This window comes from Cucurbita pepo, chromosome 3 (genome assembly GCF_057944985.1).
Source record: "Cucurbita pepo subsp. pepo isolate OVF chromosome 3, ASM5794498v1, whole genome shotgun sequence".
In the NCBI taxonomy this organism is placed as follows: domain Eukaryota; kingdom Viridiplantae; phylum Streptophyta; class Magnoliopsida; order Cucurbitales; family Cucurbitaceae; genus Cucurbita; species Cucurbita pepo.
The window spans coordinates 4,393,346-4,416,060 of NC_141800.1; the positions used below are offsets into that span (position 1 = coordinate 4,393,346).

At 34.8% G+C, this 22,715-nt stretch overlaps 3 protein-coding genes across 3 annotated transcripts; 1 reads left to right on the forward strand and 2 right to left on the reverse strand.

The window, feature by feature from the left end:
* Positions 1-1,965: 1,965 nt before the first annotated feature.
* LOC111791385 (cold-regulated protein) lies at positions 1,966-2,397 on the reverse strand. Its single transcript, XM_023672698.2, has one exon. The coding sequence runs from the start codon at positions 2,288-2,290 to the stop codon at positions 2,057-2,059; it is 234 nt and encodes a 77-aa protein (XP_023528466.1). The 5' UTR covers positions 2,291-2,397; the 3' UTR covers positions 1,966-2,056.
* Positions 2,398-3,411: 1,014 nt separating this feature from the next.
* On the forward strand, positions 3,412-9,707 carry LOC111791726 (pyridoxal kinase). Its single transcript, XM_023673195.2, has 12 exons — positions 3,412-3,630; positions 4,001-4,094; positions 4,245-4,349; positions 4,616-4,699; positions 5,129-5,202; positions 5,461-5,525; positions 5,926-5,989; positions 6,667-6,732; positions 8,040-8,096; positions 8,925-8,969; positions 9,058-9,111; positions 9,383-9,707. Exons 1-12 carry the CDS (start codon positions 3,553-3,555, stop codon positions 9,521-9,523), a joined length of 927 nt encoding a protein of 308 aa, XP_023528963.2. The 5' UTR covers positions 3,412-3,552; the 3' UTR covers positions 9,524-9,707.
* Positions 9,708-10,160: 453 nt separating this feature from the next.
* On the reverse strand, positions 10,161-22,641 carry LOC111790701 (2-isopropylmalate synthase 2, chloroplastic-like). The gene is made up of 12 exons (XM_087122350.1): positions 21,558-22,641; positions 20,608-20,821; positions 19,437-19,517; positions 16,689-16,781; positions 16,434-16,520; positions 14,944-15,044; positions 13,375-13,408; positions 13,204-13,278; positions 12,897-12,980; positions 12,664-12,798; positions 12,032-12,177; positions 10,161-10,589 (listed from the first exon to the last, which is right to left on the reverse strand). Exons 1-12 carry the CDS (start codon positions 22,268-22,270, stop codon positions 10,463-10,465), a joined length of 1,890 nt encoding a protein of 629 aa, XP_086978476.1. The 5' UTR covers positions 22,271-22,641; the 3' UTR covers positions 10,161-10,462.
* Between the last annotated feature and the right edge of the window lie 74 nt (positions 22,642-22,715).

The following is a 22,715-nucleotide window of genomic DNA, read 5'->3' on the forward strand; positions in this document are numbered from 1 at the left end:
CTGTCTTTTTTAAAAGTCAATAATTTGATCTCTCGTTTTAATTTTATTTAAATAAAATTTAAAATTAATTTAAATATGAAATTAATGCAAAAATAATCTAATTTTAAAAGTTATTGAAAATACGAGAAATTAAATTAGATTAAAATAAAATAAATTCCAAAACAAAATTGTATTTTAACTTTTAAAAAAAATCATGTCAAATAATTTTTATCATAAATTTTTAATTTCAAATATTGCAATTTTTACTTTTTTTCTTTTTCACTAAATTTTCCGCCTAATTAAAAAAATCATATAATATATATATATTATAATTAAATTAACTCACATAAAATGGGCAAAAAATTTATTGAATTCATAATTTTAAATTGATAAAATTAAAAGCTTAGGTTAAAAATTAACTTTTTATTATATATTCCAATGTTAATTCCTCCTTTTAACTCTATATTATGGGCAAGTTAATTTTAATATATATATTTTTAATTTTAAATTATTATAAAAATATGTTTTGAAAAAATAGAGGGGAAGAAGAAAGGAATCATATACTCAAATATGGAAGAAAAGCTATGGGTTCGATCCTCTTCTTTTCTAAAAGGGAATGAAAGTGCCATTCTTTTATACTTACACGGATCTAATTCTTTCTTAGTGTCTCACTTTTTATTTTTATATTTATAAAAATATTTAAATTAAGCGTTTTTTTATTAGTCAATTTCGCGTTGTTCGGTCTATAAATTTTCTCCACATAAACAATTCAAATCATATATGTAGGTTCTCGAGGAAAAAATAGAATCATTGGTTATTTAGACATACGGTATATAATTATAAAATTACTTAATGATGCAATAGATTTAATTTGAAGAAGATTGCGGTTTCTAAAATATTATGAGAAAGAATATAAACCAACTAAATTAATGGAAAACATAATAAAATTAAACAAAGATATTTATAAGAAAAAATATATATATTATTATTATTATTTGGGTCGAGGAATTTCATTCACAGGATCTCACAATTCATTCCTTTTTGAAGCTCAGTGGCACTCGTTTCCTTCTCCAATCAACGAGAGACACCTCAATCCACCTTCTTTTGGGGTCAAGCGTTTTTGCTAGCACACCATCTTGTATCCACTCACTTCACGGCTCAACCTCAGGCGAAGATCATCACTAGCATTGTATCAAGTTTTTTAAAACACATCTAAAAAATCTACTTCCTTACAAAATGTTTCTCACCGTTATGATTCAAATAAAATATTAAAAAAAAAAAAAAGTCATATACACCAGATATATGTTAAGACTCATATTAAAATTATTGATGACAATAATTCAAATAAATATTAAAAAAAGTCATATGTACACTAGACACGTGTTAAAGACTCAAATTAAAGTTAATGATGACATGATTAAAAAATAAATATTAAAAAAAGTCACATGTACACGAGACACGTGTTCAAGACTTATATTAAAATTAATGGTGACATGATTCAAATAAATATTAAAAAAAGTCAATAAATATTAAAGAAAGTCATAGGTACACAAGACACATATTAAGACTCATATTTGATGACATGACCAATTTTATTGATGTTGCATAAGGAGTGATTCAACATGGAGTATAATGTTTTAGAAAAGTGTATCAGACGTATTAATAATATGTGTCTTTACTATATATTTTGTCTTCACTCACGTATTTTTTAAAAAGATAAATTAATTATTGTAAGTTTTTGTTAGTATTAATAATATTAGACGAACACAACTCTCCAAAAGGCCTCGTTTCGATGGGGAGTGTATTTCTTTATTATAGGATTCCCCAAAAGGTCTCATTACAATGGAAAATATATTATTTGATTATAAACCGATGACCATTAGACCCATGTGGGACACTTTCATCCAACAAATAATACTATCAACATATAAAACACTGCTATGATTTATTATATATATATATATATATATATATATATACACACATAAATAGAAGTTGGAATAGATAACAGAATTCCTCTATATATTTTATTTTTTTAAGCGCCCATAGACAGGAATTTCATTAGCTGCGTATTCTCTCAAATAGGAACCGCATTAGACACCGACGGGTAAACGACGGTGACCGGATGCGCCATGATACGGCGGCCCTTGTGGTGGCGGAAGCAATAAACCAGAGCTCCCACTGGCCACTCTACAACCGCCGCCACCGCGAACGCCAAGAACCCCAGGGTCGGCCCCACCACCTTGCACCTGCACGGATTGCGGTGGGTTCCACATTCGACGCAGATCGGAACGCCGATTCCGACAGCCATTCGCCCGTATTAGTCACCGGAGCACGACGGAGTATAACGAAGAAGAAGAAGAAGAAGAAGTATATGAAAATGGATTATTAGGTTGATTGTGTGTGGATGTCGGAACTCGTCGGGGGTTCGAAGATTATTTATAGGGCGAAGTTTCATGGAGTTCGTCTGGGAATTGGGGATTTTTTTAATTGACACGTGGCGGACTAGCCGGGACTTTGTTGGACACGTGTCGTTCAAGGGTAAAGTGGTACTGCTTGTCGGTGTTACATCTGGATGTTTCTTAAAAAGAGCTATTAGGGTTAGGCCCAACCCACGTTCCAAATGGGTCGATGGCAGGCCCATTCTGTTGAACTGAACCGTCTTTTCTTTTTTTTTTCTTTTTTTTTTTTAATTCTTGAAATCAATAAAATAAATATATTCAGCGCCAATGTAATAATAAATTTATAAATTTGAGTCAAATAGCTTCTTAATTTTTTTTAATAAAAATTTTAACTAAATTAAATTTAACATTTAATAATTTATAAAATACAAATTTCACTTTTTAGATTTTAAAGATTTGTTGAATAAGGTCAAACTTGTAATTTAATATTTTTTTTATTGTAAAAGTTATATTCTTGCATTTAATAGATTATAAAATTATATTTTAATTCTTCCAAGTTTGAATTTAATAGTTAATTGAGTATTTAAAATTTAGGGTAAAAATAATTTTAAATCATGCATCTTTTTTATTTTATCTATTTTTATTTATTTATTTTCCACATGAATATAGAAATTCATTTTTATCCCAAAAAATAATTTTAATTGGAAATTTTTCTCATATCATACGTAAAATTATGAAATTAAAATACTGTAACATTTTTATTTTACCAGATAACTTAGAATTTTCTATAAAAAAAAAAAGTAAAAATTTATTTTTCCTAATTAGTAAAATATTCAGAGTTATCCAAATATATGAAATTGTTATTATTATTAAAATTGCATGGTATACGTGGAATGCACATGCTACATGTGGAACCCACATAGTGATTTACCAATTTAACCTCCAGTTTGACGGGCAGAGCATTGGTCAGTGGCATTTCCGTAATTTCATTCATCCCTCTAACCTTCTATAAATTCTTGCCAGTTGCCACCGTCATCATTTTCCATTTCCCTTTTCCTCCGTCCGTTGCTATTGTGTATTAACTTCCAGTTTCAGTTTCTTCCATTTTGCGAAAATATTTCTCTGAACTTGCATTCTCTTGTTTGACGCATTCTGATTCATAGAACTGAAAATGTCGCCGCCGATCCTCTCGTTAGCTTTGCCGTCGGCGACTGGTCGAGTTCTCAGTATTCAGTCTCACACTGTTCAGGTTTGTTCAATAGTTTGCGACGGTTGCGAATGATTTGAAAGAAATCAATATAAACTTGAAATTTAGCTTGTTTTGATTGCCTCCATTCGGCTTCTGCAGAAGTTTCCTTCAGCTTTCTTGCGAATTTGTGTCGTAACACTCGGATGTTTTTGTTAGAAGTTTTGCGTTTCGGAGAGGACTGGCTTTTGTAGTTAGCATGTTTGCCTTCTTGTAAATTTTTCTTAGGAAAGGAAAATTCAATGTTACTTATGTGCCGTGTATTTCTGCGGATTGTTTGTTGATACAAGGTCTTAGTATTGTTCTTGATTGCCTTTGTTTTCCGTGCTCTTAGTTTTACTTCAATGGATTGTTCTCTTGTGCTCTGCCGTAGGGATACGTTGGGAACAAATCTGCTGTTTTCCCTCTCCAATTATTGGGCTATGATGTGGATCCAATAAATTCCGTGCACTTCTCAAACCACACAGGCAAGCTGATTCTATTTCTTCACTCAAATGGTCTCAGAACAATGAGGCCTAATATACGGTGCGATGCCTTATGTCTATTATGCATAAGTTGTGGTTAGATTTTGTAGTGTTAGTGAAAGTGGATTATGGTTCGTTGTGAAAATAAAACAGGATATCCGACTTTCAAGGGCCAAGTTTTGAATGGAGAACAATTATGGGACTTAATTGAAGGCCTTGAAGAAAATGAATTGTTGTACTATACTCATCTGTTAACAGGTACTCTAGTTTTTTATTAAATGGCTTTTGGTGTCCAGTATAATTTGGCAACTTTACAATATAAGGTTTTACCAATGAATTGCATGTTGCTATTTTATAACGAGGCAGAACTGAAGACATATGTTTGCTAGGAAAGTAGAATTATGCTAAACTATTGGCAGCTTTATATGTAAAGTTCCTGCAGTAATTTACATACCGTAGAATTGGTTATTTTTATGTTCAGATAATGTGAGTTTTGTTGTAATATGTACTTATCGATTTTGCAGGTTATATTGGTTCTGTTTCTTTTCTCAACACAGTGTTAAAAGTTGTTGATAAGCTTCGCTCAGCGAACCCTAAGCTAATATATGGTCAGTTAAATTCATATTCTTTATGCTTCATATCATTCTCCAAAATCATATAATATGTTTTGGTAAATGTTTTTTTTTTTTTTTTTTTTTGAGTTCTTGGTAGCCTAGAACTAGTGGTCTGCGAGGATAATGTTGTCTGCAGAAGAAGGGAAAAAACCCTGGAAGGATAATAATTTTCTAACGCATTTTTGCTCGCAAGGGACAATCTTAGTCATTGATTTATTCATTATATTTGAATCCCATAACTTATGCCCCATTACAGTAAGAGTAAATGCTCTCGAGAGAATTGAGTAAATGATGTGCAACTCTTGTGTGGATATGTACTTTTTAGTATGGATGAAATATATTTTGACAAGAAACAGAAACTTTGTGGTTTATAATGTGGAAATTTTTTTGGGATTAATTTGTGAAACAAGTGTCTTTTTCCAGTATGTGATCCAGTGATGGGTGATGAAGGGAAGCTATATGTTCCTCAAGAACTGGTATCTGTATACCGCGAGAAGGTGAGAAATCCAGTTCATTCTGGCCCAGGTGGTGCTTGATAGCTCAATCATTTAATCTTGACATGAGTTAGATTTTTCCTTTCATGTACGTTGTTCCTTGATTGGCCCCACCTATTGAACTTTTCCGTATCCACGTGTGTTGGAAGTCCATTTAAAACTGAAATTCCGTATCCATGCGTGTTGCAAGTTAACAGTCATTTAAGCATCTGCCCTTTATATTTCCTTTTTCATGTTCTTGAGAGTCTGATTCCTGGCTAGGTTGTCCCGGTGGCTTCAATGTTGACTGCTAATCAATTTGAAGCTGAACAATTGACTGGGTTAAGGTAATTTAACTCGTATGTGGTCATGATAAATTTACTGTGCTAATGTTTCGTTTACTGACCTATATATATCGAAAGTGTATGATATCACGTTTACTTTTGAATCATAAAATTACACTGCAAACTGGTATGGTTGGAAGTGGAGACTGGGATGCGTAATCTTTTTCATTAATCAAAATTTTATTAGACATCCTTTATTGAGTTCTTCTGATTTGTCCTATCAATCTTAATATTTTGAATTTCTGCATGTAATTTTGTATAGCGATTAGCCGTTTTTCTTTGAAACTCTATAATTTGTTATTTAAGTGAACCTCAATTTGTCTGACTGGGCAGTAATTAGTACTACAGCATCCCTTTTTTCCTTGTTCAGATAGTGGTCTTTAAGAAGCCTTGCTTTTTTCAGGATCCAATCTGAAAGAGATGGCAGGGAAGCTTGTAACATTCTTCATGCCGCAGGACCTGCAAGGGTAAGAATTATAAATGTCTCTAATAGCCTGTTGAGATATTGACGTGCATAGGTATTTCTTATTTAAGCGATGCTTTATAGTCAAGTATCATGAAGTAGAGACAGTGGGGAGGTAAATGAAATCTTGTAGGAGTGATTCTCTTAAATGCGAATCTCACGTTCCTTACTTATTTAGAGAAAAGGGAGATGGTAATTGGCACGTTGATGCCTGTCTCAGTTGGATAATTGATGCATCATAATCATAGTTTGGCAGTATGGATTGGATCATGCAACGAAATAGCTGGGGTCCTGCACAAGATAATAACTTCATAAGATATAATCACCGAGTGAGTTACAGATTTAGTTTGAAAGTACTTTAAAACATCTTTTGTTTTTCAGGTTCTTCCGGGCATTGTGTTGAGACAAAATTTCAGATAGTAGGTGCTTATCTTTTTAAGAATTACCGCTGTAGTCCTATTTACTTTAGGCGGTTAGAACTTCTCCTGGCATTGCATACCTAGCTGTCAAACCGTGTTATACTTTGGAAAATTTAACTCTAATTCCTTCAACAAACATAAACACGACCCTTTCTGTTGTTGTCAACCTTTTTTGTAAATGTCATACATCATTTTAAATGTTATTTCCTGTGTTGTAAGTAACTCCGCAATCTAATGAAAAAGCTCTTGATAAACATCTCAGGTTGTGATTACAAGCATAAATATGAACGGTAAACTTCTTCTCATTGGCAGCCATCAGAAGAATGAGGTGAATTTTTGCACTTTATATTGAATTAAGTTCTTTTGGATTGAGATCTGAGTCATTTGGTGCATTCTTTGAATCTTGCCAAGCTCTAAGAAAAATTGTTTCATTGCCCTTCAGTTTTTTTTGTAAGAGCCCAAGAAAACTGATTTACCATGAACATTATTCTGTGGAAATTCAACAGATTGCCGGGTTAGAATGGAAAATAGACTTCATCATTATCACTGTCTGAGTGTTCCTGAATAAACTGATGTACCAATCGTACGCTACTTTCCTAAGTCACTTGTGCTTATGATGCTATACAGCATTCAAATGGCTGCCTTTGCTTCTTGGAACAACAATCTAAAGTGCATCTGACTTCCCTCAGTAGTAATAAAATTTCCTTTTTTACAAATTCTTCTCAACTAAGATAGAGAGTTGACACGACTTTAGAAGTTGAGCAAGTATAACTGATATTGGAAAGGACAATACTTTATTTCCATCCATCGGAGATACATTATTGGCATGTGGATAGTTCCGGAAACTCCTGTCAACGTCCTGAACTGAAAATTCAACGATCTAGTCAAAAGAGAATGTTGTGTTCTTAGGATAGCAGCCGTTTCTGAAATTGTGAAGTTTGAGCTTAGAAAAGAAGTTGGAACACTTCATTCGAGGCACCCAAGATGCATCATCACAGTAGGGTTAGTCTTCCTTCTTCAAGCTGCACCGACCCCATTCTATTCTTTTAGACCTTTATTCACCGTTGAGGATTGGATGATTCTTATTCGGAGATGGCTCCTTTGTCTTTCATGATGATTGGATATAATAATAATAGAAAAAAAACCCCATGAAAATTTATAACTTTTCACTCACAAGGGATGCTTGTGGAGGGTTTTGTTGATTATGCAATAATCGACCCTAAGAAAAGTTGGTATGATGGAAGTTCTTACTGAAGTGAAGGTAAACTATACAGGCCTTATTCCCTTCCTTCCACTTCATCCTCCTTATTGTCTCTTACACTACAACTTTCTGCGATGCAAATCGGTTGATTATAAGGTTGCCGGCATGCTTGCCTCCTTTACTTGGGAGGCAGTAGTTAATGTCGGTAATGAAAGGCTTGGCCTTTTCTTTTTTTTTTTTTGTTATGTGAAGAAAAAAAAAACTGATTTATCTATTTATTCTTTGATTCCTTGCATTTATATACGACACATTTTTAGCTTAGGGCTTAGGGTACGCTACACCAATATTGGGAGCTTTTGTGGTATTTATATTTTTATTATGTTTGGCTTGCATGCAAATTATTTAATTGCAGCAATTAAACACTGATGTCCCAGGGCCAGGCTCCTGAACAATTTAAGATCGTGATTCCCATGATCCCTGCATATTTCACAGTAAGAAAATCTCTCATCTAATTTCATATGCAATGTTCATCTCTAACTTTTTCGAACTGAAATTGCTGTAAAAAAGAAACTATTGTTCTATTTAAACAATGCATGGAGAGCTAGTGCGTCCGTGGATTATCAACTTATGGAAAAATAAAAGTTTACCGTAAGTAATGGGCTCAGGCAAGTCATTTTTCATAATGTATAGGAAAAGTGAAACCTCTAAGATCTAGTGCTTCTTGTTCCGAGTATCTATTCAAGCTCTTGAAATGAACATTTAAGAATCTTGCTACATCGGTTCCCTCCATTTTGTAAAGAAAAAAAAAAAAAACGAAAAAGGAGAAAAAAAGAACTTTAAGATCTTTGTACACTCTTTTTGCAAGTCCCCAATCTGTTGGCAATATTTGAGAGTAGTAATTCAAGTACTATAACATGCTGAATCCCCACTTTGAGGAAAGTGTATATATTGGGTGGAGTGTTGTTAGGAACCTTAGTGGGACATGTCATGGTTGTTTAAAAATAGACAAACTAGATATAAGGGAAAGATTGCGGTGATAGACTTCGTGGGCGTGGGGCATGTTCGTCATAAGCTGGAGAATTTGTAAGGTAAAGTTTATCTTAAGATAACCTTATAGTCCTCTACATTTCCCTTCAAGTTATGTTAGTTATGCTATTTTGTAGGCAGAATCTCTCTCTCTCTCTCTCTCTCTCTCTCTCTCTCTCTCAAGAAATGGTAATAAAGTACTAGGAAGCTGTTCTCAGAAATGCCTGAAACCGTTTGGCCCCATCCTGAATCATATGCTGTTAGATTAATACATCTTCTAAATGCATTTATAGGGAACTGGAGATCTTACGACTGCACTTCTGCTTGGTTGGAGCAATGTAAAGCCCCTAACCTAAAATTTATTGAAAACAGTAACATTTGTTTCCAGTATCGCTTTCATTAAGTAATATTTCATTATGTTTCCAGAAATACCCTGAACACCTTGATTTGGCGGCAGAACTTGCAGTGTCAAGTTTGCAGGTCTTTCTCCTCCTCTGTTTGTTTTATTTCCAAAATTATTTGTTTTTCAGAATTTACTCTAGAGGTAGGAATACCGGTGATTATACACGTGCATTGTGTAATTTTAGTGTCACCATTGGAGTGGAAATTTAAAATCGATAAGCGTATGCATTTTACCTACTTGAAAAAATTAGTCTATAGTATTTCGCTCTAAACCAATTTGTGTTATAGTGCTATTCTCCTCTTTATCATACCTAACGATTCAAATCTGTGGATTGTGCATGGTTTGCAGGCGGTTCTGCACAGAACAATGAGTGATTACATAAGTGCAGGACATGATCCTAAATCGAGTAGTTTGGAAATTCGATTGATTCAAAGCCAAGATGAGATTCGTAACCCACAAGTCGAACTCAAAGCTGAAAAATACGATTGAATTGGTGATTCGTTCCGAATATCTTTCTAGGTGTATTGAAAGATGGGTTTGAACATCTTTATTTTCGTTTCTTAGCCCCCAAAAATTGAAGGTATAATAATAGTTGTACTGAAAACCTGGTTTTAAGTTCACCCTCTAAAAGCTTGGGGATGAAGGGATTAAGGTTTGAAAGTAGTTTACACAATCCGCCCCTACATTTACTTACATAATTTAACCCTCTTTTAATTGCATATCATTTTAGGGTAAAATACACTTTAAGATTTTGAAAACTCCTTTAAGGTAATTAATTTCTACTTGGACCTTCTAGGTTTTAAAAATAACAAATTTGATCTTCCAAAGGTTGAATTTCATTTTCAATTAGTTCATGAAGTTTGAAAATGGTTCTTACATAATTTGTGTTCATAAAAAACAATAATAATACTGGATTTTGTTGGTATGTATTTTTTTAATGAGTTGAATTTTATTTAATTGTAAATTAACTTTACGTCCTATAGGGTTTTTACGTTTAGTTGTAAGTAAATTGCACATCCCTTAATTTTCCAAGATTAAGGTAAAAACTAAAGTTTTGATGTGGAAAGTGTTATTAGAAAATTTATTTACTTCTAATAATAATGACAAAATTCTTTCCTAAAATAACTAATAAATAAAGCCTTTAAATATTTATTTACTAATAAAGCAAGTTCAGTGTCTATCAACGACAACACTTAAACAGGTACTTCTCCACAAAGATACAAGCTAACTGTAACAAAAACAAAATTTACCAAAGTTCAAAAATGGTCCAAATAACACAAAAACAGTTAAATTACAAACGACATTAGATGCTGAAACTTATTCGCTTGAACATCCTTAAAGCAGAATAATCGAACCTTTCAAGCCTGTCTGATTTGGTTTGAGAGTGCAAGATTTCCACCATCATCCCTCCTTCAAATCAATATTTTCTTATGCAGACAATGTTTTCTTTTCAGTTACCTTGATGTCAACTCCATGGAAACCAAGCATCTTGTTTAGGGCACCAATGTAGGCCTTCACACTTGATACAACTATGTCCATCCCTGCTCCGATACCACTGCAACGATAAAAACGTATCACTAGATGTACAGTTAATAGATATACTGTAGCTAAATAGCATGAAGAGAAGAATATCAGAAGTCACAGAGTTTACTTTTAACTTGATATTGGGTTAGTCCTATTTATTGTAATCAGTAAGCATTTGAATCAGCTTGCATACATTTTGACTAATCTCGCATATATTTTTGACTGATATCACGGGACAACCACCTAAACCTTCGACTACAACAATTGGTAACAGATAATACTTGTAGGGTTTTAGATCCAAAGTAGATACAACCATAGTTTGAACCTCTTCTCTTGATATAGATTGGTTAACATTCCATTTATCCATTTTCTTTTAGTTTGTTAGTATCCAAGTTAGATTGCACGCACCTTGATTTATCTAGCAGGATAATCCTCACCTGTACTACAACATTTAGATCTCAGTAGGTTGCTACCCTAGTTTGGACTCATTCCTCGTGAGTCCCTTTAAATAAAGTTTGAAAAAAGTAGACAATTTTTTATTTATATTAGAAAAAAACCGTTCTACAAGCCTGACCTAAAATTGAACAAAGCAAGCTTCAAATAATGGCATCTGTTAGTCACGGAAGAAAATAATGCTATGCATTAAATTTAATGGAAGAGAAAGATTGTCATCTGTCATGGCAGCATGCAACATGTAGCTTTAATGAATCTGACCTTTCTTTCCCTTTACTGGTTAAGTTTTTTATTCTGTTGTCTTTTCTACTTATCGATCTTTCGTCTGACCCTTTCGTTCTCTTCCTTTTAGTTATGCTTCATTCTTCTGTTCTTTTTGTTCTTATTCTTAAAGCTTCTGATCTTTGAACTATTACATTTATTTTCCAAACTCTTCCATTTTTCATGTTAATAGGGTTCTTCATCGCCCATGCTAATAGGCGCTCGCCTGACTTCATGGCGATAGTACAAAAAAGCAACAAATGATGCACCAAGGCACTCGCCTTGGAGACTTGCATAGGGCGAAGACTTCACCCCACCTCTTGCCATATGCGAGCACCTGGGCTCGCCTATAACAACACTGACTATTTTTAAAATAGGTTATATATGTTTAATGATAATTAGATTTGCCTTAACTAGTTAATCAACACACTAATGTTGTTGGCCTAAAGCATGATACTAAGAAAAAAGTTAGATGAAGAATTATCACCTAAAGAAGAAACGCAGAATTTTTTCCAACGTCTTATAAATGTGAAGACATTATTAGAAAATTTCAACTCTATAGTACGCTGATTTCTCTTCTAAATTAGTCAGCTTTAAGCATCATACCATGTTAGCTTAGGTTTATTAAAATGGGAATGGTATAATTGAATTTTTTCAGAATAATAGAGACAAATGAAAAAAACACTTAAGCATTAGGCACTAAAATATATATTTATACTTAAAAATATGCATGCATCGCGATTTGTGCCTAATTTTTACCTAAATGTTCGTTGAACTGATTCTCCAGTCGATGCATGAGTAGCTGTGTAACTTTTTTCCCCTCTTATTAGAACACGGGTCGTGGCAATTGCATCGATACCTTCAGTGACAGCAGTCATTGAATACTCGAGAAGTGTTGCTGGTTCCTGCATCCATGAAAATGACACCTCTGCACTGTCACATTCACTCAAGAACGATACACCTAACCAGCAAACAGTTTATGGCAAGCAAAAAAAAGAAAAGGTTTTGTTTTTAGTTTATGAAAAAAAATGTGGTGAAAAAGGCAACACCACAGTCCGTAAGTCAGGAATAGCATAAAACTAGATAATGGATATGCAGGAAAGGATTTGAAAGCCTGGCTATCGATCATGATGACTTTTTATGTTATATCCGCCAAATATCATGGCACCACCAATAGGCTCACATCTGAAACTATTCAGATGACAGCAAATAGGCTTTACGTGATGTTTTGGATTAGAATTTTCATGCATTTAGCAAACAAACTCATTTGCTAAATCCAGGTCACATGTTTTGTTGTGCCCTTGAAACCAATTATCTGAAATATCCTAATTTTACTTCACTATCATCCCTGAAGATGTATTCTAGATGTAAAGTTTCACTTTATCTCAAACCTTAACAATGAGATCCACAGCCTTGTAAGCTGAATCTACAGGGCCCGTTCCAACAGCACAAGCAATGTGCTCTTCCCCATCAGCATCAAGGAGTTTAACTGTAGCAGTGGAAAGACCAAGAGTTCCACAAGTGACCTGCATTTGAGGTGTTGTTAAATAATGCTATATGTGTATCACAAAATAGTTCAAAACAACTTTCCGAATCTGAAGATCAATTACAAAATTTAAACAACCTGCAAATCTAGCAGCTTCCAAAGGACAATTGGTTGAAAAACTTCATCAGATACCAACGCTCGAATATCAGCATCTGTAACTCTCTGGAAAGTCAAAAATAAATTAGAGCAAAAGATTTAGAACAAAAAGTTTGACAATTAGGAATCAAGGAATGAAATAATATGAAAAACTTCCTTATGCAGCAGTTATTTATGTTCTTGAAACAGGTCAAAGTAGAAACCCAATTGGTATGTGCTACTCTACCCTGCGCAGGAAGCAGGTAGGGAGTAGCTTAGCAAAAGAGAGGGGTACAAAATTTTGAGTCACCTTCTTTTGTTCAGCTACTGCTTTGAAACGCCAAAATACGTTATCGAGTTTCTCATTGTCAAGTTCATAACCAAGCTGAAAAGACAAAAAAACAACATTTGCCTAAAGTCAGAAAGGATGATATAATATGGAAAGGTTACCTAAACATTGAGCTTGGAGATCCAAATTTACCTCCACAAGTCGACTTTTAAGGGCATGTCGTCCACTGTAAAAGTAGTCACAATGAACCATGTTATTGGGGTAGTATACTTTGAACAATATACAAAAAGTGAAATACATAAACATAGAAAGTCAATCCTGTAATGTTGTAAAAAAATAATCGTGGGCTAACACTACAAAAGAACGGCAATAGATGTTTCTCATTTCTTCTGTGCCAGAAAAACTACTTTAGCTCCCTTGGTACCGCTGCATCATTGAACCCACCTATAGGATGATTTACGGAAAAAAGAAGATCAAATTTTTCAATATCCATTCAAATCTTCTTAAACTTAATCTAACCTTGAACAGAAAAATGCCTCACAAATTATGCATTTTCTGACAAAATAGCTTCTTCAATCTCCTCTCTTCTATTCTTAAGCAATGACTTACTACAATGTCCAACGTTACTAAGATCCTCTAGGTGGACCAAAGGAATCTCAACAAAGAGGTGTCAGGTGCTGCAAAAGGGTACAAACTCTTACAGACCCTCTTGAACAGTATGTCTGTAAACGCAAAAGCTAAGTTCAATGAAAAAGAACATATCATCCTTGGAACAAGTCAGAACGTGCAAGAAATCTGCCAGAAACTAAATATTACAAGTTACTTTATTAGATGATTAATTTATAGTATGAAAGAAAATGGGCGAGGATATTGAGGGTTTCAACAAGATAAGAAAAGTAATATATTCAGGACAGCAAAGAAGAGGACAAGATAACTCAGTTGAAGTTCCATTAGATGCTGAAAGACCAATTCATTAAGAAAGAGGGTGAGGATAGTCTGTCACAAGAGAATCTCAGGGATAGACTACTCTGTTGCAGGATTTGTATGATTTTGGACATGAATGAATAGAATCCTTTTAGGTTATCATGTTTTCTTGCATACTGGATTCTAATCCTTTTAGGTGAGGTAAATACCGTTGGCCTCCACAAAGCACAAGTACTTTATTCTGGAAAAGTGTCCGAGTTTTTCATGACACTTGAAATGAAACTGAAGCAGACTAGGCACACAGAGAAAACCTTACTGAGAGAAAATGCTGAAAAGAATTTTTATGTAAACTCTAAAGTTTTAATTATTAAATAAAGCATAGATGCTAGACCATATCAGTTACAAAACAAAGTACATACGCTAAGAAACCTAGAGAGAACAGGAAAGAAATGCACGAGTATACTACATGTATAAAGTGAAAATGCCAAACCCTAAAAGGCATAATTGCAAGGTGCCCACGATTAAGGAGTGTGCCTCCTGTGAGGCAACGTACACTCGGTATGCTATGGTACACGCCCGGTTTCTTTGGATATTTCCAAAATTTCCCTTTTTTGTTCACAAAAGGATGAAAGTTGCTTCAAAGCGTATAATATTTTTAATCGATCTCTTATGTAAAAAAGCCCACCCTGATCTCATTATTATGAATTTCGTGTCTTTTTATAATTCATGCTGACACATGCATGGAGAGATGGGGAAGGGGAGACAAAGGAGGCAGGAAGGGAAATTTAATCAAGAAAAAGACAACATTGTCCTTTTCCATAAATCAACATGGCATACCTAAGTTTTCCTAGAACAATACCAGCATCATTGGATCGTTCATAGCCAATGTCTTCAGGGGCTATGATTTCATAAGTACCTTTGTGCTTAAGCATTCCATCCTGCGTAAAAAAAAAAAAAAAGCAATATTTAAGATACAATTGGATCCTCACAAAACAGGACAAACAACCACCCGCATGACTCACAAATAAAATAATAATAATAAGAAGAAGAATTTAAAATATAGAAATAAGAGTCAATCAACATCTTCATAATGAACTTTAAAGCAAAACCATGCATCAAAATAGATCAAAAGAGTTCTCCATTTTTATAAGAGAACTTAACAGCTGTATAACAATCACAGTAACTCCCCAATAATTAACGACAAACAACCAGTCCTTTTTAAAAACAATAATATACATTCCACGGCCTCGAAATACCCAACGACTCAAGCACAAGAATAATGGAGGAAAAGAAAAAACTACAAGATACAACCAGCTACACCTTGTATTTAACTGCACTTTCTGATGTAGAGGAAATGGCTCAAGGTCATCCTTTGAAGCAAAAAGCTACAGGCGTAGCCAGACTATCTTCTAAAGGGCTCAGCTTCAAAGGAACAGGTAACTTTTCTTACAAAAGGATAGAAATTATGACACATGGGACACTGTTTTCTTTTTTCCTCTTGGGAGGGTTTAAGAGAAGGTTTCTCACACTCCTAATTCCACCATATTGAGGAGAATTCAGTACAATCATCACAGCCTGGTAGGAAACAATCATCTTCCATTACCATCCTTTTAGTACCTTTGCTTCTGAATTTGATTGTCTAAAAAGATTTTTTTTTTTCACTTAATTCACATGGAAAGAGGAAGTGATGGGAAGAAAAGATAATTGTTTGCTATAAATGTGTTTAGAACAATAAACACCGGTGCTACTTCCTTGAGGCTTTTGTTTTCTTCTGGGGTTTTTGCCTTCCACTTATTGTTTCTAGGTTCTGGAGGAGCGTTTACTGTATCTGGTGAAGAGTTTTACTTTGGTTATCTCATGGTTTCAGGCTCTTTGTTCGCCTCCTAGTTGTTTTCCTTGTTGGAGTTTGGATTCTCAGTGTTCTTAGCCTTTTGGTTCTTGCTGCTGCCTCGAAGTTCTGTTGTTGTCGCTTTTTAGTTCTGGCTTTTAGAGCGGTTTTGGATGGCTGTTTCTAACATTGTGCCTGGTTTTCTTTGATTTTCTTTATGGACCACTGGATTGTTTTGTTTTGCTCATTAATTTACTTATTTTTTACCCTCTCTCTGTTTCTTTGACCCAAGTCTCTTTTCATTTCATTAATGAAAAATTCCATTTCTTGTTCAAAGAAAAAAAGAACACTGGTGCTAGAATCAGGTCATAGTCAACAATAGAGTACATTGGGTAGCTATCTCATCACGATAGGTTTTGAAAGATAAATATGACAACATATCAGAAATAGTCGGACATTAATATAAAAACCTTGCATATAAAAATCCAACAAGACTAACCTGGTGGATGCCACTTTCATGAGCAAAAGCATTAGCTCCGACAATAGCCTTGTGTGGCTGTACGTTCAAACCAGTGTACTCTTCTACCTAAGGAATAAATTTGTCAATGAGAGGCCTTTAAGGAATAAACTTGTCTAGCTTTCAACGAAAGTTTTTGTATTTTGGAAAAAAGAAAAAACAAAATGAAAAGAATAGTATAAAAAATGAACTTTAAGGAAATTTTTCGGGAAGCATTTTTCTAAGAAAAATAATTACCATCTTGCTGGTCAAAAAGATATGTCTCGAGTTAATTCCAGTATAAAGACCTCCAAGCACATGCTCTCCACGACATTGTAAGGCCATTACCACCTGAAGATATTAAAAGATGGTTTCAAAAACAACAAAAAGAATAGCTCTTTTCATATATGCCATTAAGAAGTCTATGCAAACAGATGATCTCAAACAATACTGCAATGTGCATGGAGTAACATGTAAAATGAAATATATAAACACCTTAATTTCTCTGGCTTAAGATTTATCCTCTTTTGTATATAAGAAATTTTGTAGTGTACAATGACGGATAGACTATTTGTCATTGGATAGATCCACAAAAAAAAAAAAAAAAAAAAAAAAAAAAAAAAAAAAAAACTTTAGCACAACAAAGTTAAACAACTAAAATAACCTAAAGGGTTCAGGAAAGGATACTTTCAGCAAGAGAAACTCCAAGTTGTTCTGTGCTAGATGATGTGCTTTTTTAAACCAGAAGTGAAATTTTGAGCTTTAAGATTCTTTAATTTTTCCATAAAACAGAAACCTGCCAGCCATTAACTCTCATAGAATCCCACCAATTCTTAAGTTTGAGAAGAAATCAAGATGATCCAACCAAATATTTTCAATTTTAAAAGAGGCTCGTTCCTGCCAATTGAAGCTAGTAGAGGGAAATGGTCTAAAGTTGAACAAGAAAGTCTCATTAGCGATATCATGTCCTTCTAAGCCCCATTCCAATCACTAGTAATGAAGAATCTTTCTATTCTAGTTGAAATAGGCCTTTCTCGACCATTGAACCAAGTAAATTCACCATTTTTCATCAAAATATCCATGAGCTCAAGGGCATCAATAAGCCCCTTGAACTTCCTCATGCTTCTGGTCACCCTCCCTCCACTAAACTTTCAAACAGACATCTAGCAACATTGAAATTACCTCCACACCATTTATCGCAAACCCCAGCTATGTCAACATTTCTTGTCAAAAATCATTTCTACCAACCGGCATGGGAGGACAAAAGACCCTTGTAATCCAACCATTGAAAAAGTTGTTAGAAGTAAAAGAAATAGAAACAAAGAAGAAACCAACAAGGGAATCAAAGAAAAAGATACTATCCTCTTTCCACATAACCACTACTCCCCCCCGAAGAACCATCAACATCAAGGGCCACCCAACCTATCCCCTCCTCAAACTCTAGATGAACTTCACCAATCTTCTACTTGAATAATTTAACTTAGTCTCTTCATAACTTTTTTGAGAGTAGCTTCCAGCCCTCTCACAATTTTGGAGACGATCTTCATGGAGAACCTCAAGGCCCTGCTTACTCCTATCTGCCTCATTTTCTTGGTTCTCTTTGCTATCTTGTTCATTTTCCCAAGTGCGCAGCAAATTCTTCATAATCTCCGTCTTTTTTTTTTTTTGCTAATTGAGCTACCATTTTGAGTTATTAGCTTTTGTGGGAATTGGGCAAATGCACATCTTCCATTTCTTCAAGGATTTTACCATATTTCCCTTTTTCAGTAGATGAAAGACGGATGAAAGTATATTATCTCAACGTTTCTAGAATGGGCAACTGTTATCGTTGTCCGATTCGGAAACAAGGGATCTGGTATCTATGGGTTACTCATTAAAGCTAGATGATTACTTGTTTCTGCGTTTGCCACCTTCCTTTTTGTCATCCTCTGGAGTGTCACTAAAACAGGCATAAAATTTTTCTAGGGTCTTCACTCAACAAGGCATCATGGTCATTCACCTTATCATCTTAACATGTTAGATTGCATTGAGGCTTGTGTAGAAGTCAAGGGGAATTTGCGTGATTTTCTTCGTACTTCAATAGAATTCAAGAGTAAAAAAGGGGAACATGTTTATTAGATTTGGTGATGTTGCGGCCTTAGATCTTCCAAATATCATTAATGGAGCCCTCTCCTTGAAAGACTTTTCCAATTCTCTAGACCTATATCATTTACATCAAGTTATGGAAGATGAAAGAAATTTTAACATGAATGATAATGTAATTAATCATCCACCATCTTTAGTTCTAAGGCGCTTGAAGTCATTGAGATAGGGATGGGTGTTTTTCTGCCTTTAGAGATTCATTAGTTCTCCCTTTGAGGTGTCCATTAAAGCTCTCCAGTCTTCCAATCTCGTCTGTTAAAGAGATTTAAATTGTTGCATTGCTACTTATATCCCTTCTACAATACTCAGAGAAGTGGACCGATCATTTCCTCTCAAACACCCATTGAGTATAAATCTATGATCTGGATCCTAATGTAGTTGAAGAAAATTGTTCATGTCTCTTAGTCTCCACTGTAAAACAAGGGAGTAGTCAAAACTTATCAACATTATTTCCATCAAGGCATTCAATCCCTTCTAGTAGCCATAAAGTTCTATACTCATAAGGTACATTTTAGTTCAATTTTCTGGTTCTAAAGAGATTAGAAACAGAGGAGAATAGCAAGAAACAAAATATATTCTTTCTAAAACTTATGTTGCTCTCATCCCTTATAAAGTCTCAATCACAATTAATTCTCAACAATGTAACCCATAAATGTCCATAGTCCAATAAAAAATAGTGAAGATAAATGCATGAACAAACTTTATGAAATAAGTATAACATATTGGTTAGATCAATCATGCTAAGTTGCATTGCAAATCATCCTCACTCTTCATAAAATGAAAGTATGAATTAGAATAAATAAAATAATAGTATATTGTAGAATAAATGAAATAAACATAGAAAAAAAAAAAAAAAAAACTTGCCTCCTCAAGTGAAGCATTTCCAGCTCTCTCACCAATTCCATTAATTGTGACCTCAACTTGCCTTGCACCTGCACATGCCCCCTGCAAAGAGATGAGAAGAATCATACATAATTTACTTATGATTCAAGATGAGGTCAAATCAGCATTTAGATAATTCACACAGAAATCCATTTTGTCTTGCAAATTGCTAATTCATGGAGAGGCTGAAGAAGTTCGTAATCCATAATTTGTTTGCTTTCGGTAATGATTACAGAAAGGCTTCAACAATTTAGACTAAGATCAAGCCAAAAATAAACGTATATCTTATCCCTTCTTCATAATTTACAATGCAAACTATCACTATCAAGCATATCTATCCATGAAATATGATATTAGCATACATTCATCACCACCTTTACACCTTGTTTCCTTTTTTACCCTATATTTTTTAAGTGGGTTTTTTTTTTTTTTATAAGAGACAATTTCATTGATGAGTGAAATTTACAAGAGGGATGTATAATCCATGATGTTTACAAAAGACCTTCCCAATTTGCAATGAGGGAGGTATAACTATAGGAAGTAAAAATACTAGACAGTTTACACCAAGATATAGCTTGGTAAACAACATTGTCGAAAAGTTTTATGTAGGTCTGTATCGTTTTTGCAAATATTCTCTGATTTCTTTCTTTCCACAGATTCCAAAAGAAGGCCTTGAAGAGGTTTTTCCATAATAGGGCTTTTGAGGTCTTGAAAGGGTGGTACGTTAAGGCCATATCCAAAAAATCCTTTACCTCCCTAGGAAATGTGAGATGCCATCCGAATATATTAAGAATCGTTGTCCAGAAATTTTGAGTGTATGTGCATTGCATAAACAAGTGACTTCGTGATTCGTTTGCTTTCTTGCATAGTGGACACCAATTTGGAGAGAGAGTGGTGTAAGGCATTCTTTTTTGAAGATTTTCACTTGTGCTGATGGCTTTATGCGCTATTTCCCAAAGGAAGAACTTCACCTTTTTAGGTTGATATTTTTTAAGTGGTGCGTCACTATGTCCATGTCCTATATAGCATGTCTCGTAGTGTTAGAAGTATGTTATTCATTCCTTGTTACCATCTTATTATCTTCAGATGCTTCCCAAATTAAAGGACCAGATAAATACATAGGATCAACAAGGAAGAAAAAGTCATTACTTACTGCTACTGTGTTGGCAGTTGCAAGTCCAAGATCGTTCTGGCAGTGTGTTGAAATGATAACATTTTCAATGCCAGGAGTATTAGATTTTATATCAGCAATCAACTTGCCAAATTCAAATGGCATTGTATAACCCACAGTATCTGGTATGTTGAGAGTAGTTGCCCCAGCCTTTATCACTTCCCCCAGAATTTGATAAAGGAACTCTCTGTCAGATCTGATAAACCACAACATAAAAAAGAAAAAATGTTTTATCAATTAAAAAGACCAGCAATTGATGTTAAACAATGATTGATGCCAAAGATATCGAAAACCTCCATAGTGAAGGTGCCCTATGAAGGATCTGCTCCAAACAAGACACGGATGGGGATAGACATTGGTCAGAGGCTGTACAATAAACAATATGTCCGATCCACACAAATAATAATAAAATTTCCCTCACTAAACAATTCTAAATATCGGTGGAAAGGGAAACCATACAAATGCATTAAATCAATGCATTTCAAATTGATGTTATGAATAGAGCGAACAGGATGCTATACTCTAATTCTCAAGAAGCGCTTTAGACATTGGGATCACTGGTTAAGTTTGTGTAACGGGAGGTAAATAATTCAAACCTATAGAGTATATGAGTTTGCTAATCAAAACTAAAGATTTTCTAATTATTAGCTATGTAGATAAAATTACATAAGTTAAGCATAGGAAACTGCTACCAACCTTTGTATACACAATTTAAAATTTTATATTCTCATACACAAGGCGGAAACAAGTTGCACAAATTCACACTTTACAACTTCCAAGATAAATCTAAGCTTATTAACTATTTAATCCAAATATCCATTATGATGGAGAGTTTTTTAATCCAAGAAGCATGCAGAGTCGACTTACTCTCTGGATCAATTCGATGAAACAAAAAATTTAAGAATGCATGCAACTTGGGATCGAGATCAAACCTCCCAGCATCCTCAGGGCTGAACTCAACATCATCACAACCCAAACTTCGTGCAAACTGCACCATATTTCGAGCAATTTCAATCACTTGCTCCCTCGTCTTTCTCAGCTTATGTTCCATATGAATTTCGCTCGTTGCAATAAAGGTATGTATCCGCGGTCTCTTGGAGTACTTCACAGCCTCCCATGCAGTTCGAATATCCTTCTCATTACACCTCGAGAGACCACAAATAACAGGCACGTACCCGTCCTCATCGACAGCATTTCCGACCTCTTTGGCAATCATCTTGACTGCCTCGAAGTCTTCCTTCGAGGCAGCAGGGAATCCAGCCTCAATTATGTCAACGCCAAGCTTGGCGAGCTGACGAGCAATATCAACCTTCTCTTTAGCAGTGAGAGAGGCACCCGGAGACTGCTCGCCATCGCGGAGAGTGGTATCAAATATGCGAACATATGAAGAGTCAGGAATACGATTAGGAATGTACGGCGGACGTCTAATTGATGATTTCGATTCAGAATTCAAAACTACGCGTTCTGTCTGACAGCAGTAAACGCGAGATACATGGTCCGCCGCCGTCCTAAAGGACAGTGAACGTGAAGGATTCTTAAGAACCTGCAAATTCCGACTATAAATCCGATGACTGGCAGAAAACTGAGAGTTCGGTTGCCGAACAAGAAACTGATTCGGTCTCGACAATGCTGCCGGCATGGCCATCGTAAAAACAACAACCGCAAATCAAATAAAACAGAAACACACTAGCAGAACAAACTAGCTTCACCTCCTCTTTATTGCACAATCTCGCAACCGTCTGAGAAAATTTGACAAAGCAATTAATCCGCAATGATGGACGAACGTATAATACTTACAGACGAACTCCAGCGGGCATTTCTGGGAGCTTTTCAAGAGGAAATGTGGACAGAATGAAAGTCCGTTTAGATTGTCAGAATGACGAGCATGGAGGAGCAAGTACAGAGGGAATCGATGGCGGATTGATGAACCCTGGAAGGCTGAAGGAGAAGGCGGCAGGCATGCATCACACACTTTTCTAAAGCTCGACGTTTAGGTTATATATAAAATGCTAGCTACTTCAATTTGTCATAGGACTGTCTGATCTCTTTTTGACCCTTCTATATTTTTATATATTTTTTATTTTATTTTT

Bases quoted from the DNA above. Each gene is read 5' to 3' on its own strand.
- LOC111791385 (XM_023672698.2), bottom strand. From the start codon at position 2,290: ATGGCTGTCGGAATCGGCGTTCCGATCTGCGTCGAATGTGGAACCCAC.
- LOC111791726 (XM_023673195.2), top strand. From the start codon at position 3,553: ATGTCGCCGCCGATCCTCTCGTTAGCTTTGCCGTCGGCGACTGGTCGA. The intron at 5,990-6,666 runs GTAAGAATTATA...TAAACATCTCAG, and splicing joins ATGCCGCAGGACCTGCAAGG to GTTGTGATTACAAGCATAAA. The intron at 9,112-9,382 runs GTCTTTCTCCTC...CATGGTTTGCAG, and splicing joins TTGCAGTGTCAAGTTTGCAG to GCGGTTCTGCACAGAACAAT.
- LOC111790701 (XM_087122350.1), bottom strand. From the start codon at position 22,270: ATGGCCATGCCGGCAGCATTGTCGAGACCGAATCAGTTTCTTGTTCGG. The intron at 16,782-19,436 runs GCAAGTTTTTTT...TAATATCTTCAG, and splicing joins GAAATGCTTCACTTGAGGAG to GTGGTAATGGCCTTACAATG. The intron at 13,279-13,374 runs GTAAATTTGGAT...TTGTCTTTTCAG, and splicing joins TTAAAAGTCGACTTGTGGAG to CTTGGTTATGAACTTGACAA.